General features: G+C 42.3%; 1 protein-coding gene across 3 annotated transcripts in view; it reads left to right on the forward strand.

Annotated features, from left to right (window-relative positions):
- Positions 1–14367, forward strand: part of suco (SUN domain containing ossification factor) — a 126482-nt gene that overhangs the window by 89962 nt on the left and 22153 nt on the right. For all 3 annotated transcript variants that reach the window (XM_041790843.1, XM_041790844.1, XM_041790845.1), the window contains 3 exons: positions 333–416; positions 5669–5756; positions 11940–13178. In XM_041790843.1, the coding sequence (XP_041646777.1) occupies positions 333–416; positions 5669–5756; positions 11940–13178 (1411 nt within the window). The remainder of the gene's footprint in view (positions 1–332; positions 417–5668; positions 5757–11939; positions 13179–14367) is intronic.

Genomic DNA, 14367 nt, shown 5'->3' on the forward strand with positions numbered 1-14367 from the left:
ACCCCTGGTCTAGACTCTAGAGTGGACTGAAACTCCTCTCACAAACCTTCAGGACTAAAACTGTCAAACAACGAAGAAAGAATAGGACCACGTGTTTTTGAATCTGAAAAGGCCAGGTGGACTGAAAGAAGGAAGACGAGGGAAAGGCTGAAAGAGAGAGCAGACTGAGAAGTGAAGGAGAGGAGCTAGAGTCTGAGAGAGGAGACCAGGAAGCTGAAGATGAAGTTTCAAAGTTGTGTGTTTTTGCTCTGAGCTGTGGTCTCACAGCTTCTCTCCAGAAACCTCCAGCTTTGAAAAATAACTCCCATGTGTTTGTGTGCCTATTTCTTCAGATGCAATCCTCAACATGGTAAACAACATCGCTGCTAACGTTCTGGGAGGTAAACCAGAGCTGGAGGGAGGAGCAGACACAGGAGGTACTCATCCTTTAGATTTATCTTCCTGTTCTTCACAGCATTCTGGTTCTCCTTAAATGTCCTAAAACTCCTTCAGTCGTCGTCCTGATCCTTTTCTATCTACGTTACCACTGCCATGTTCCACCACGTCTCTGAGTCTGTGGGACGCTGCATTCAAACTTGTCAATTTTTAAGCTTTCGTTGTTGTAAAGAGGTCTGTTTGACTCATCTACCAGCTGTAAATGAGGTTTTCCTTTCTGTTGAACCTTTACAAAGGTCTCTGTAGGATGTAGTGAGAGTGTAAGAGTGCTGTTGATGAGACGAGGTCCTGACATGTTTATTTAGATTCTCCTTAAACAGCCACGCCTCGTCACAGAAAGTCAAACCAGTTCTACTTTGAAAACAACTCCTCATTCTCGTAAAAACCCTCGTAAAGTTTGTTTAGCCTCTGTCATACATCCTTCTTCACACTACGGGGTTTTTCCATCACCTTATTTACTATTAATTGTTCCTTTAATTCTGTTTCTAAAGCTTCTGTTGACATAACGAGGGTTGTACACTATATTGCCAAAAGTATTGGCTCACCTGCCTTGACTCATATAAACTTAAGTGACATCCCATTCTTAATCCACAGGGTTTAATCTGATGTGGGTCCACCCTTTGCAGCTATAACAGCTTCAACTCTTCTAGGAAAGCTTTCCACAAGGTTTAGGAGTGAGTTTATGGGAATGTTTGACCATTCTTCCAGAAGCACATTTGTGAGGTCACACACTGATGTTGGACCAGAAGGCCTGGCTCTCAGTCTCTGCTCTAATTCATCCCAAAGGTGTTCTACGGGGTTGAGGTCAGGACTCTGTGCAGGCTAGTCAAGTTGATCCACACCAAACTCTCTCCTCCATGTCTTTATGGACCTTGCTTTGTGCACTGGTGCACAGTCATGTTGGAACAGGAAGGGGCCATCCCCAAACTGTTCCCACAAAGTTGGGAGCATGGAATTGTCCAGAATCTCTTGGTATGCTGAAGCATTCAGAGTTCCTTTGACTGGAACTAAGGGGCCAAGCCCAGCTCCTGAAGAACAAGCCCACACCATAATCCCCCCTCCACCAAACTTTACACTTGGCACAATGCAGTCAGACAAGTACTGTTCTCCTGGCAACCACCAAACCCAGACTGGTCCATCAGATTGCCAGATGGAGAAGCGCCATTTGTCACTCCAGAGAAGGCGTCTCCACTGCTCTAGAGTCCAGTGGTGGCGTGCTTTACACCACTACATCCCACGCTTTGCATTGCACTTGGTGATGTATGGCTTGGATGCAGCTGTTACCATGGAAACCCATTCCATGAAGCTCTCTACCACTGGTCTTGAGCTAATCTGAAGGCCACATGAAGTTTGGAGGTCTGTAGCCATTGACTCTGCAGAAAGTTGGCCACCTTTGCACACTATGACCTCAGCATCTGCCGATCCCACTTCATTTTCTGTGGCCTACCACTTGGTGGCTGAGTTGCTGTGGTTCCCAGTGGCTTCCACTTTGTTATAATACCACTGACAGTTGACTGTGGAATATTTAGGAGCCAGGAAATTTCACCACTGGACTTGTTGCACAGGAGGCATCCTATCACAGTACCACGCTGGAATTCAATGAGCTCCTGAGAGCGAGCCATTCTTTCAATAATGTTTGTAGAAACAGTCTGCATGCCTAGGTGATGATTTTATACACCTGTGGTCGTGGAAGTGATTGGAATAGCTGATTTACATGATTTGGATGGGTGAGTGAATACTTTTGGCAATATAGTGTAACTGTGGAGAAATTTGATCAGTTCTTAATACCAGTAATCGTTTCATCAGTACGTTCACTGAAGCAGTGAAGAGATGGATGTGAAATTAAACGTTCATTAAAGACGAATAATCCTCTCTGCTGAAATAAGGATGGTGCATCTCTGACATATTTAATAAACGTATAGAAACTTCAACACAGTCTTAGGATGGGAAAAGACGTCGATGCATCTTCAACAGTGATGGTCTAGGTCAGGGGTCATCAACCACATCTGCACCAGCGCCAGATTTAGTCTCAACAGAAACTCTGGGGACTGGACTTTCAAATACACAAAACTTATAGAAATATTCTGGTCCAGAGCATGTGAGCGGAGTGGAGCGGAAGCGAGTGGGGAGCGTGAGCGGAAGGATTTTGGCCAGAGCGCGGAGCGGTTTTTTCAAAAAAGCTGGACCGGCACCTTATCTTGCGCTCCATCCCGCTCCGATTTCGCTCCGGTACTGCTCACACCATGCGCCTGAAGCATGTCTCACCCAGAATGCATCTGCAAGAATTTGTATCCGTGAAGCATCCCGTGTTGGTTTCACTGCTCCAGCGACATCCAGCACGTCAGACTGGGCTTTCCGCCGGAATAATCCGAGAGACTTGAGATGCCTGCTCAGTGTTGATATACTAATATTAACACCATCGTCATTTTTTAAAAACATCAGTATTTCCCAGTGTCTGAAACCGAGAAGATGGTAATGGTAATGCGCTTCCGTGTTTTTGTTGAGTGAGCGGTGAGTGATTTGAGTGGATCGGGAAGAAATTTGAGTGGAAGGTGGAGCGATAATGAGCGGGCGCAAGGAACAGCTCTGTGAGCGAGGAGCGGGAAATCTCATCACTCCACTCCGCTCACATGCTCTGTTCTGGTCTGATTAAAATATTATCGTACTTTCTTTCAAAACACAGGAAATTTTCAGTCATTACCAGTGAGATCTATCCCTGTTAACGCTAACGCTGCAGGACACAAGGAGACAGACCTGACAGCAGAACTAGCTGGACCCCTGAGAACCCCAAAGAATGGGTCCTCTATAATTGTGATTTAGCACCAATATTAACCCATTTTTGACACCTTTAACCCCTTTTTCATACTTTTTGCCTCTTTCACCCAATTTTTGCAAGATTTTAACCCACTTTTTGACCCAATTTTCATGCATGTTTTATCCCCTTGTGCCACTCTTTTATCCATTTTTTGCCACGTTTCTTCTATTGTGCCACTTTACCCTCTTTTCATTACATCTCTTTCAGCAATTTTTGCAACTTTAAAACCATTTTTTGCCACTTTTAACCCATTTTTGCCACTTTTAACCTCTTTTTGATGATGTTCGGTTCTTTTAAACCACTTTTCCTGCATGTTTAATCCCTTTGTGCCACTCTTTTACCCATTTTTGCCACTTGTCTTCTACTCTGCCCTTTTCATTACTTTTATTGCATTATTTTTTGTCATTTCTAAACATTTTTGATACCATTTGCCCTTCTTTTTCCTGTTTTACCTTTTTTTTGCCACATTTTAACCTCTTTTCACCACTTTATCTGCCATTTTTTGTCCCTCCACAACCAATTTTGCCACTTTTCACCCATTTTTGACACTTTTAACCTCTTTTTGAGAGTGTTTGCCTCTTTAAACCTCTTTTTGCAAGATTTTAAACCCTTTTAAACCACTTCTCCTGCATGTTTCATCCCCTTTGTGCCACTCTATCCATTTTTTGCCACTTTTATTCTGTTGTGCCACTTGTTAACCCCTTTTGATTACGTTTTTTTGCATAATTTTTTGTCATTTGTAACCATTTTTGATTCCTTTTGCCCCTTTTTTCCCTGTTTTACCATTTTTTGCCACATTTTAACCTCATTTCACCACTTTTTCTGCTAATTTTTGTCCCTTTGTGTCACTCCACAACCAATTTTGCCACTTTTCACCTGTTTTTGCTACTCTCTAACCCTTTTTCACCACTTCATCTGGTCATTTTTGCAGAGCTTCTGCCAACCTGAAATCAGATCAAATGTTGAGTCAATCTCTAACTGTTTCAATATTGTTTTGGGGGTGGATTAAACAGCTGCAGACATTTAAAGCCAAAAGATACTCTTTAAACCACAACACCTTCTTTTCCTCCTTTTCTGAATTTAATGATCTTTCGGGGGCTGGACAGAAAGCTTTGGGGGTCCTGATGTGGCCCCCGGGCCGCCAGTTGATGATCAGTGGTCTAGGACTTAGGTTTAGTTGCTGTGGTGTTAAACAGGCACTGATATGATGCTGGTTTCTGCTTTATCAAAGTCTGAGTTCTGGTTTCAGCCCTGAAATAGATGGTCCTGTGTGCCGTTCTTAAGGAGATGAAAACATCCTGGAGCTCCTCTCATCGTTCCATCTATTCTCTCAGATCTTTGTTATTTTTAACAGGATGAAACATTTTTTATTTAAAGTCTGTGAGAGAAAACAGCTGAACTAAAGTTAGCTGCAGCTTCGTTTTCAGCCTCTGAGACTTAAAGACTGAGAGATAAATACTGGCTAATTTAGACGCTCAGACTGCCTTACTCAGTGTTTTATCATATTGAATGTTCATCTGCATTGATGAAAGTAAAGAGGAGGCCTTTTCTCATCACTCAGAGACCAGTTAACCGTGTTTTAAAGTTCTATTATCTCATGAGTCTGTAAAAAGACCGTGTCTAGTCTGTTAGTTTGACATGGAGCCTCTCCTGATGTGTCGACCACAGAGACCGGTCAGCCTGAAATCCTGCTGGTTTTCATCTCCACTTCTCAAACACTGAGTTTCCCTGTCAAACAGTGGAGTCTTGTTCCTGCTCTCTCTCCCACATATTGTTCAGATTATCTCTAAAACTGGGTCATGGCTCATGTATAGACGTGTACGTTCATATATGTGCCGAGGGAGCAGCCGGTTTGTTTGGTTTGTGGCTGGAGGCCTGCAGCAGCAGATCTTTGCTTTCTATGTTTCCTTCTTGGCAGAAAGAATGATGGTTTAGGGCTGAGGGGGGGTCTTTGACGCAGAGCTGGTTCCTCGACATTCTCCCCCACAGAGAGGCGATTCAGAGCGAGGCCAGGTAGAGGGACAGATTCTGCCCCATGCAAAGATTTCTCTCCTTAAATCCAAACAAGACAGTTCTGCAGAGTCTGTGAAGGAGAAGAACGCTCCGACACAAACTGAGCTTATTAAAACTGAAGTCAGAAAAGTCACCCATCACTGTTTTTGTCCCAGTAGTTCTGGTTTAGATTAACACCAACGGAGTAAGAGGAAAGAGAGAGAGAGTGACCAGTTCAGACCAGCCCAGACTAGTTCACGTTTTCAGTCTTACCCAAACATGGGCCGGCCTACAGCAGCCCTCCTACAGACTCATAAATCTGCTGCTACTGCCAAGTTATGTGGTTTTACTGCAATCTGAACAATAGTGAGGCGTTCTTAGGCCTGTTTAACTTTAATTCTTGTTTGTTTGTTTGTTTATTTTCAGGAAACACGACAAGAGAGCGAGGGGAGAAACAGGAGGGCTCCGATGAAACTCCTAAAGCTGCTGAAATCTCTCGGGACGCTGCTGCAGTGTAAGAAAAACACCCAACCACAAAGACTGGTGGTTTTGGTTCAATGTTGGTGTTTCCTCACCCCACCAGGGTTACATCACTCCTCTGTCCTCATGGCCTCTGTTTAGAAATGAAGGTCAAAGGTCAAATCAACACTTCATGGTGGTGGAGGGTTTGCCTGGCGAGTGGTGGGTGGTAAACCAGTAGGGCTGGGCAGTTAATCGCAAATTAGATTAAATCACAGTATGGCCTGCAGCAATATTCTAATGGCAGACAGTGCAATATTTCTTTAACCTGAAATGTGTCAGAATACCAGATAGACTTTTTTGCAGTAGATGTTTTATGCTCTACAGCAGCATTACTCAACCCTGCTCAACCAAAGAGCCAAATTGTTGAAAAAATACCTTCGCAAGAGCCACAATCTAAGTGGTGAAAAGTGACAAAAACAGCATGAAGTAGCAATAAAAAGAGGTTAAAGGTGGCAAAAATGGTCAAAAAGCAGCAAAAATGTGTGTAAAGGGGTGAAAATTGGGAGAAAATGTGGAAAATGGTAGGAAAAAAGCAAAACATGGTCCAAAAGTGGGAAAAAAAATGAGTGAAAAGTGACTAAAATGGGCAAAAAGCAGTCCTGAGTAGCAAAAATGGGCCAAAAAAATGAAACAAGTAGTATTTTATGGCAAAAAGGTCATTTAAGTGGGTAAAAAGTGGCAAAAATTGTGAAAAAGGGCAAAAAAATGGATTAAAGTGGAATTAATGGGGGGTAAAAGTGGCAAAAGAAGTTGCAAAATGGCCCCAAAAAAGGAAAAAAGGATATTTAATGGCAAAAGATAGCTGAAATGTGTGAAAATGGCAAAAAAAAATTTTAAATTTATTTTTGGGGGGGGGGGGTAATATTTCACATTAAAACATAAAAGAGCCACAAATCATCACAAAAGAGTCACATGTGGCTCAAGAGCGACGCGTTGAGTATCTTTGCTCTATGCAGAGTTTCTTTTGTGGATTTTTTTTTTTTTTTTTTTTACAAAAATCCTAATCATTTATGTGTTTTTTTTATTCACAACAAGAAGAACAAAAAAGTTCATCCCCTTCAACGTAGCAATTGATATCAAATTTGCCATGTGAATCAAAATCGCCTCTCCTTTTGAAAGTTATGTATTCCTAGTTTTATTTATCTAATATGGTGCTCTTATTAATAAAGACTGATTTACTGCTTGTGTTTGTTTAACAGCACATAAGATTGGGAACCTAAAAATAATCACACATTAAATCGCAATATTGGGAAAAATAATCACAATTAGATTATTTTTGCAAATCGTTCAGCCCTACAAACCAGTTTGAATACCATCACCAGTATATTTTCTACCACAGTGTCATCACTGGTTTAGGGGCGTGTGTTGTGTGCTAGTGCAGTGGTTCTCAACCTTGGGGTTGGTACCCCGTCTGGGGTCCCGAGACACTAAGAGGGGGGTCACCAGATGCCTTGTAAAACTAAGAATATTTTTTAAATTACACTTTCGTCACCATTTTCATCACTTTTTAACACCGATTTTGCCACTTAAAACCTATTTGTGTCCATTTTACACCCTTTCCACCACTTTTTCTGCCTGTGGCACTTCTAAACCAGTTTCTGCCTATTGTTGCCTAATTATTGCCTCCTTAACCACTTTTTGCCCATGTTAACCACAGTTATCCCATTTTTGCCAGTTTATATAAATTTTTCATCCCAGTCCACATCCCATTAATCAATTTTTGGTTATTTTTTGCCACTTTTATCTAATTTTTGCCACTTTTAACTAGAACCTGACCGATTGATCGGCGGGCCAATTAATGGGGCTGATTATGGTGTATCACAGATTAATCTACTTCGGCCAATATGTAGCCAATATATGATTTTTTTGCTGCGTGGGGATTCTGTCTGTGTGTCCCTGCTGGACTCAGCCCAAGTGCCTGGCCCCTCCCCCTCAGACGCAGAGTGCAGCAGCAGCTCTCCCTCACTCAGTGTTGCCAACTTAGCGACTTTGTCACTATATTTAGCGAGTTTTCAGACCCCTCTAGCGACTCTTTTTCAAAAAAGCGACTAGCGACAAATCTAGTGACTTCTTCTGGTGATATAGGAGAGTTTTGGAGACTCTGTCGTGAGAGCACGTAGCGTTGTTGCTCTTCTCAGTGAGCAACAGCTGCTGCCGTGGGCTATTCCCCGTCCCTTAGCACTCACAGACAGCCCAGTCCTCGCGCAGCAGTCCCTGCTGCAGTCGGACTCACTCAACTGCCCCTTTCAGACTGGGAGCGTGTTTTGCTGCTCGCGTGTGCCGCCTGTGTCAGCTCCAGGTTCAGCCGGTGCGGCTTTCACACAGGGCACAAGTTTTCTGCCTGTCAGTCGCATCTCTCTGCTCTGAAAGCCCTGTCCTTCTCCATAAGTTTAAACAAACCCCCCTCAAAGCGACTGATTTAGTGTACAGTGAAAGTTTGTCAGGAACTATTCAAAATAAAAGCATTCTGTAAAAGTGAATGGAGTTTCTCTAAAGAAATGCTAAACTGGGCTTTTACTTTGAAAAGCACCAACCAGAAAAGCATTCATACGGTGTTTATCTTTCCTGTGACATATTCTACCAGTGTGGAGACAGAAAGCTTCACTAATAGTAGATCTTTAGAGAACAACTTTATAAAAAAGGCACATTTAAACTTGTGGCCTTCCTCAGGGTTATCAAGAAACACATTGTAAACATATGCTATGTGCATATTTGCCACAACCATGTAAATATGGCTCTCCATTTATCATTTTCCTGTCTAATGTGTAGGGGTGCACGATAACAGGAAATTATTACGTCATTCTTATCAGTCCGATATCATTACAACGAGCCCAACATTTATATTTTTGTCAGCACGGCAGTGCTGGCATTTGTTTTCTTTCTCACGAGACTACACATTCCAACAGCAGGTGGTGCTGCAGTACATGACCTGCTATTAAAGCACCAGAGAAGAAGAGAAAGTAGCAGCCCTGTGCTAAAATGCTAACAACACGGTGGCCTTATTCAGTATTTACGGGGAGGTTAACACAACCGTGTGTGTAGAAATTGCCCTGCAAAGGTCGCAAAGAGTAGAAAGAAGTCCTCGACGGATCTTATAAGTCACTTAAGAGTCATCATCCTAATGATGTTAAAATAAAGTGGCAGCAGTCACTAGCCTTAGGACAACAACATGAGTCAACGGCTAATACCAGGCAGAGTGCTGATTGTAAGCAGGCATTGAAAACTGCAGAAAGTTTGCCAGAGTCAAAAGAGGCAACATTACAACATCATCAGTCTGACAGTCTCCTGATCCATCGCTACTTTCACAGACGTGTACCTGCCTGCTCTGTTTGGTTTCATTCAGTCTGATCGAAGTTATGAACAGAAGTTAGCCACAGACCACGGTGGACTTTACTTTCTTAACCTATCTCTGAGATGACTGATGTCAGTGCATATTTTTAATCTTTGTGTAAAACATCAGCTCGCTTTAATTCTGGCTTAAGCAACAATTGAAAAAAATATATCTGTTATTATCGGTTATCGGTCATCAGGAGTAGGAAATTATCGGTTATCGGTTCAATAAAATAGTTATTGTGCATCACTACTAATATGGTCCACAGCCACTGTATAAGACTATTATACAGCGTTTTAATGTCGTCTAAGTTGCATCTTTGTGAAATAAACAAAGTTAAATGCAACTGGTTATTCACATGTCCACATTTGTGTTCATGTACAGTGTATATCCTGTGTATCAATGTTCTTATTTCATATATCGGCCGATATATCGGCTTTTTTTAGCCCTCATTATCGGTATCAGCCCCAAAAATCCCATATCACCTGGGCTCTACTTTTAACCACTTTATGTTCTTTAGAAATCCAATTTCAACACCTTTCCAACCTTTTTCTGCCATTTTTAACTTATTTAAGCAATTTTTTACCAATTTCAAATATTTTTTAAGAAAGTTGTTTTCATTTTAAGAAGGCTATTTACCACACAAATAAATAGAAAGAGATATTTGTTTCTTTGATAAGAGTGGTTGTTATTTAGGTCACATATAAAATGTGGTTTTCACAGCTTAACTTCACAATGAACCATGATTTTGCTGACCTCCATGGATCTAACCTAAGGTCTAACCTGAGAGCCTAACAGGGTCACCTTTTAAACTAAAAACTGTCAGCTTTATTTCATTTAATTTAATATGAAAAAAACCTGATAAAAGCTGATAAATGATTTTGACATTTAAAAAGTTACAAAGATGAGTTAAAAGGCTCACAATCTGAGAAAAGAAAATTTATTAGTTTAAAAAGGTCAAAATATTGAACTGAAAAATAATGTTTTTTAAAATGTAAATATGTTAGAAGGAAATTTAAAATCATGAGTTTAAAAGGTCAGACTATGTGATTATGAAGTCAAAGTTTGGGTTTGAAAATATGAGGTAAAATACAAAATAATTGGTTAAAAGATCAAAATATGAATGAAAAAATTAGAATTATGAGTCTTAAAGCTCAAAATGTTATGTAAGAAGTCAAATTATGAGTTGAAATGCTCAAAGTATGAAATTAAAAGTGAAAATTCTAAGTTGGAGTCCTAGTTGTGAGATGCTAAATTGAAAATGTGAGATTAAAACACAAATTGATTTCTTTTCCCACATTCCGGACAAGATTTTGTGACTTAATAAGGAGATCTTAAATCATCAGGATAAGTTCACATGTTTGTACTGGAGGAAATCTGCAGACGTCAGACTGATGGGACAGTTAGAACAGAAATATGAGATCATCTTAGTCTCCGGGCCGGATTGAACTGTTCCACAGGCCGGATTTGGCCCCCGGGCCTTGAGTTTAGTATAATAAAACTAATTGAGTTTCTATAAAGCAGGGGTGTCAAATTCAACCACGACAGGGGATTATGAATTTAGGTCTAACCTGAGGGTGTAACAGGGTCCACATTTAACTATGAACAGCCAACTTCATTTTTTATCAGCACTGAATTATGAAAAAATAACTTGTCTCTTATGAAAAACTGTTTTGAGTTTAAAAAAAGGCAAAATGATCATTTTAAGGCTCGAAATCTGAATTTAAAAAAATCAAATTCAGCAGTTTAAAAGGTCAGAAATTAGGGATGCACGATATTATTGGTCTGATATCGGTATCTGCAGATATTAGCTTAAAAAGACGAATATCGGTATCTGCAGATATTAGCTTAAAAAGACGAATATCGGTATCTGCAGATATTAGCTTAAAAAGACGAATATCGGTATCTGCAGATATTAGCTTAAAGAGGTAAATATCGGTATCTGCAGATATTAGCTTAAAAAGACGAATATCGGTATCTGCAGATATTAGCTTAAAGAGGTAAATATCGGTATCTGCAGATATTAGCTTAAAGAGGTAAATATCGGTATCTTCATACGATTTTTCTGTGTTTTCCAGCATGTATCGGCTGTACATTTTGTCCATATAAACTGATAAATTAGAGGAATTTTAGGCTGAACTAACAGTCTATGGAAGTATTTCTTTATTTTTCCTTGTTCTTTAAACTTTCAAGTGTTTTTAAGGACTGACGTTTGTTTTCTTGGTCATCCTCAAACCTTAGTGTGTCAGAAAGGACTGAAATCTCTCGTCCAAAGAGCATATTTAAATATCGGTATCGATATCGATATCGGCTAAAATGAATCTGTAAATATCGGCATATCGGATATTGGCAAAAATCCAATAGCATGCATCCCTATCAAAAATGAAATTAAATCTCATAAAAACAGTTTTTTAAGGCAAATATTTGAAATAGGATGTGTTTCAAACGTCAAAATATGAGAGAAAATTTAAAATTGTGAACCTTGAAGGTGGAAATAGGACATGAAAAATCAAAATCATGAGTGTAATTCATGATTGTGATATGCAAAACTGAAAATATGAAAAGAAAAATAATTTCCTTTTTAAATCCTTACTTTTTTTCTTATTTATTTTAGTCTTCATCAAGATTTTTATTGCATAAATCAAAGTTTAAGTTTACATTTTTAGACTGGAGGAAATCTGCAGACCTTATTCTAGTGGGCCAGTTCTAATAAAATATGATCACGTGGGCCAAGTGTAGCTGTATCATGGGCCGGATTCGGCCCCTGGGCCTTGAGTTTGACACCGCTGCTATAAAGCCTTCCATAACTCAAAGACTCATTTTCTCCCCTCTTACTATTTCCAGGCTGGATCCTGCAGACCTGGATCACCGTGAGCCTCATGAAGACTCGTCCGTCTCCGCTGACTCTCCGTCTCCTCCCCCCTCGCCGTCAGACTCAGAGGAGCTCAGACAGATCGTGACTCTGGTGGTGGAGGAGGAGGAAGAGGAGGAGGAGCCCCAGCGGTCGACAGTGACCCTGATGGAGGAGGAGGCGGAGGAGGAGGACCTGAAGGAGGAGGAGCCGAGAAAGGAGGCGGACAGGAACTCGTGGGAGAGTCAGGCATACTGCCCCTTCTCCTCGCTCTCCTCCCTCTCTCTCTCCTGCATGGCCACGCTGCCAGAGCTGCTCCACCGCTGGTGCTCTGCCCGCCTCGCCAAGGAGCGTCTACGCAGCCTGAGGAGGAGGCAGACCCACACCCCCTCCATCACGACCACACCTGTTCTGCTACCTACACCTGTCCCAGCTCCTGTGAAAGAGGCCCCGCCCCAAAAGGAGCCGGTGCCAGAGCCTGAGCAACCTGTCCAGGCTCCGATCAAGGACCAGGACACCAGCGCTCCCGACTCCAACGCTCCAGAGCTGGTCATCGTCCTGGAGCCCAGCAGGACCTCCTCCCTGCCCCCCCACAGCTCCCAGACCATGCCCACCCCCACCTCGGAGGAAAAGCCACTGCCCCCTGTCAAGGACGCCGCCCTTGACCCCGCCCCTACCCCTCCTCTCTTAGCTGCTGCCATCCCAGAGACACAGTTGTCCGGAAATGCCCCGCCTACCCTCATTGTGAGCACCCCCTCGCAGCCTGCAGCCTCAGAGACCCCCGCTCCAGTTCTGGTAGTCCCCCCAGTGAAGGAGGTGCCCGTACAGCCTCTCCCCACGGTAACCAGGCCAGAGGACCTGATCCCTCCTCCCACAGAGTTGCCCCCCACTCCCCCTCAGACTGACCCCCCCTCAGACAGCGGGGACCCTCACAGACATCCGACGCCACAGACTCACGGAGAGCACGGCGACCCTGCCCTCTCCCAGAGCGGCGAGGACTCTGTGGATGAGGAGTTACTGAGCTCCAACGGGAACCACCGCACAGCCACGGACTTCTACGCCGAGCTGCAGAACGGGGCAGACTACAACGGGAACGGCGTGATGCTGAACGGGGCAGCGGTGCACGGCTCCAGTCAGAAAGAGAGCGTCTTCATGAGACTCAACAACCGGATCAAAGCGCTGGAGATGAACATGAGTCTATCCAGTAGATACCTGGAGGAGCTCAGCCAGAGGTAAGAAACACCTGAGGGACGGACCAATCAGTGAGAGCGGCATACCACGGTCTTCCTACTACTACACACTAACAGCCTATCCACCGCTGAGCTTCTCGTGTTTACATCCGGTGAAGTGCCAGAGAGGAAGGCAGGGGCCGTTAACTGGGTCCAAGTTGTGGATTGGATTGTCTGATGACAAATCTGAACCCCCTGAAAGCACCCATGGCAGTTTTTCCGTGTTTCCAGTCCCTTTATAGAGTGAAATGTGACAGTTTCAGGCCACATCTCTGTTTTTCATGTGAGATAAATGTGTTGTTTAGAAGAGATGGAGAATAACATGCCTGGTGCTGCAGCGCCACATAGTGGTCATGGTAGCTGCTCCTGTCCTCATGATCAATGTCATGCAGACCCTACACTTTACTTTTGGTCCAAACATGAGACATGCTCCCACCTCAGCTGTTTTATTAACACATACATGAAGCTGAATATTCAACACATTTCAGGGCTCTACGTTGACTTTTTTAGCCGTAGCACTGGTGCTACAGAGGCTGACAGTCCCGTAGCACAGAACAGAAATCCTGTAGCACAATGATATGTAAAATGTGTGTTACATCTCTAAAATCAACATGTAACCAAAATATATGTTTAGTATGTAAATATACTTGAAAACCAAAACAGCCTAGACCAGTGGTTCTCAATGGTGTGACCTGAGACAAGTCTAGGTGTGCCTTGGGAATCTGGCTGGACCTCTGAAGACCCCAGAGAGTGGACCCTCTCCAGCTGTGATTTATTGATGATGTCAGTGTGTTGGATCAGTAGCATTGGTGCTAGCATCCTGGCTAACAGTTACCTCATTTGGCAAGCTATTATTGAGTTGAAATTGGTGTTGAAATGATCATTATTCATGCTACTTTTAACCAAGTTAACCAATTTTTCTACCCATTTGCCACCTATTTTGTCAACTTAAACCTTTTTTGCAATTTTGCTTTTTTTGATTTTTAAAAATACTTTTGAGCAATTTTTTGCAACTTTTTGCCACATTTAACCCATTTTAGACAGTTTTTGCCTACTTTTGCTATTATTTGGACATTTTTTGCCAATTTTTTCCATCACTTTTTACCATGTTTTAGCTACTCTAACCCTTTTCTGCCACTTGTTACCTATTTTGTCACCTTTTTGACACTGTCAACCCATTTTTACCACATTC

This window comes from Cheilinus undulatus, linkage group 7 (genome assembly GCF_018320785.1).
Source record: "Cheilinus undulatus linkage group 7, ASM1832078v1, whole genome shotgun sequence".
In the NCBI taxonomy this organism is placed as follows: Eukaryota; Metazoa; Chordata; class Actinopteri; order Labriformes; family Labridae; genus Cheilinus; species Cheilinus undulatus.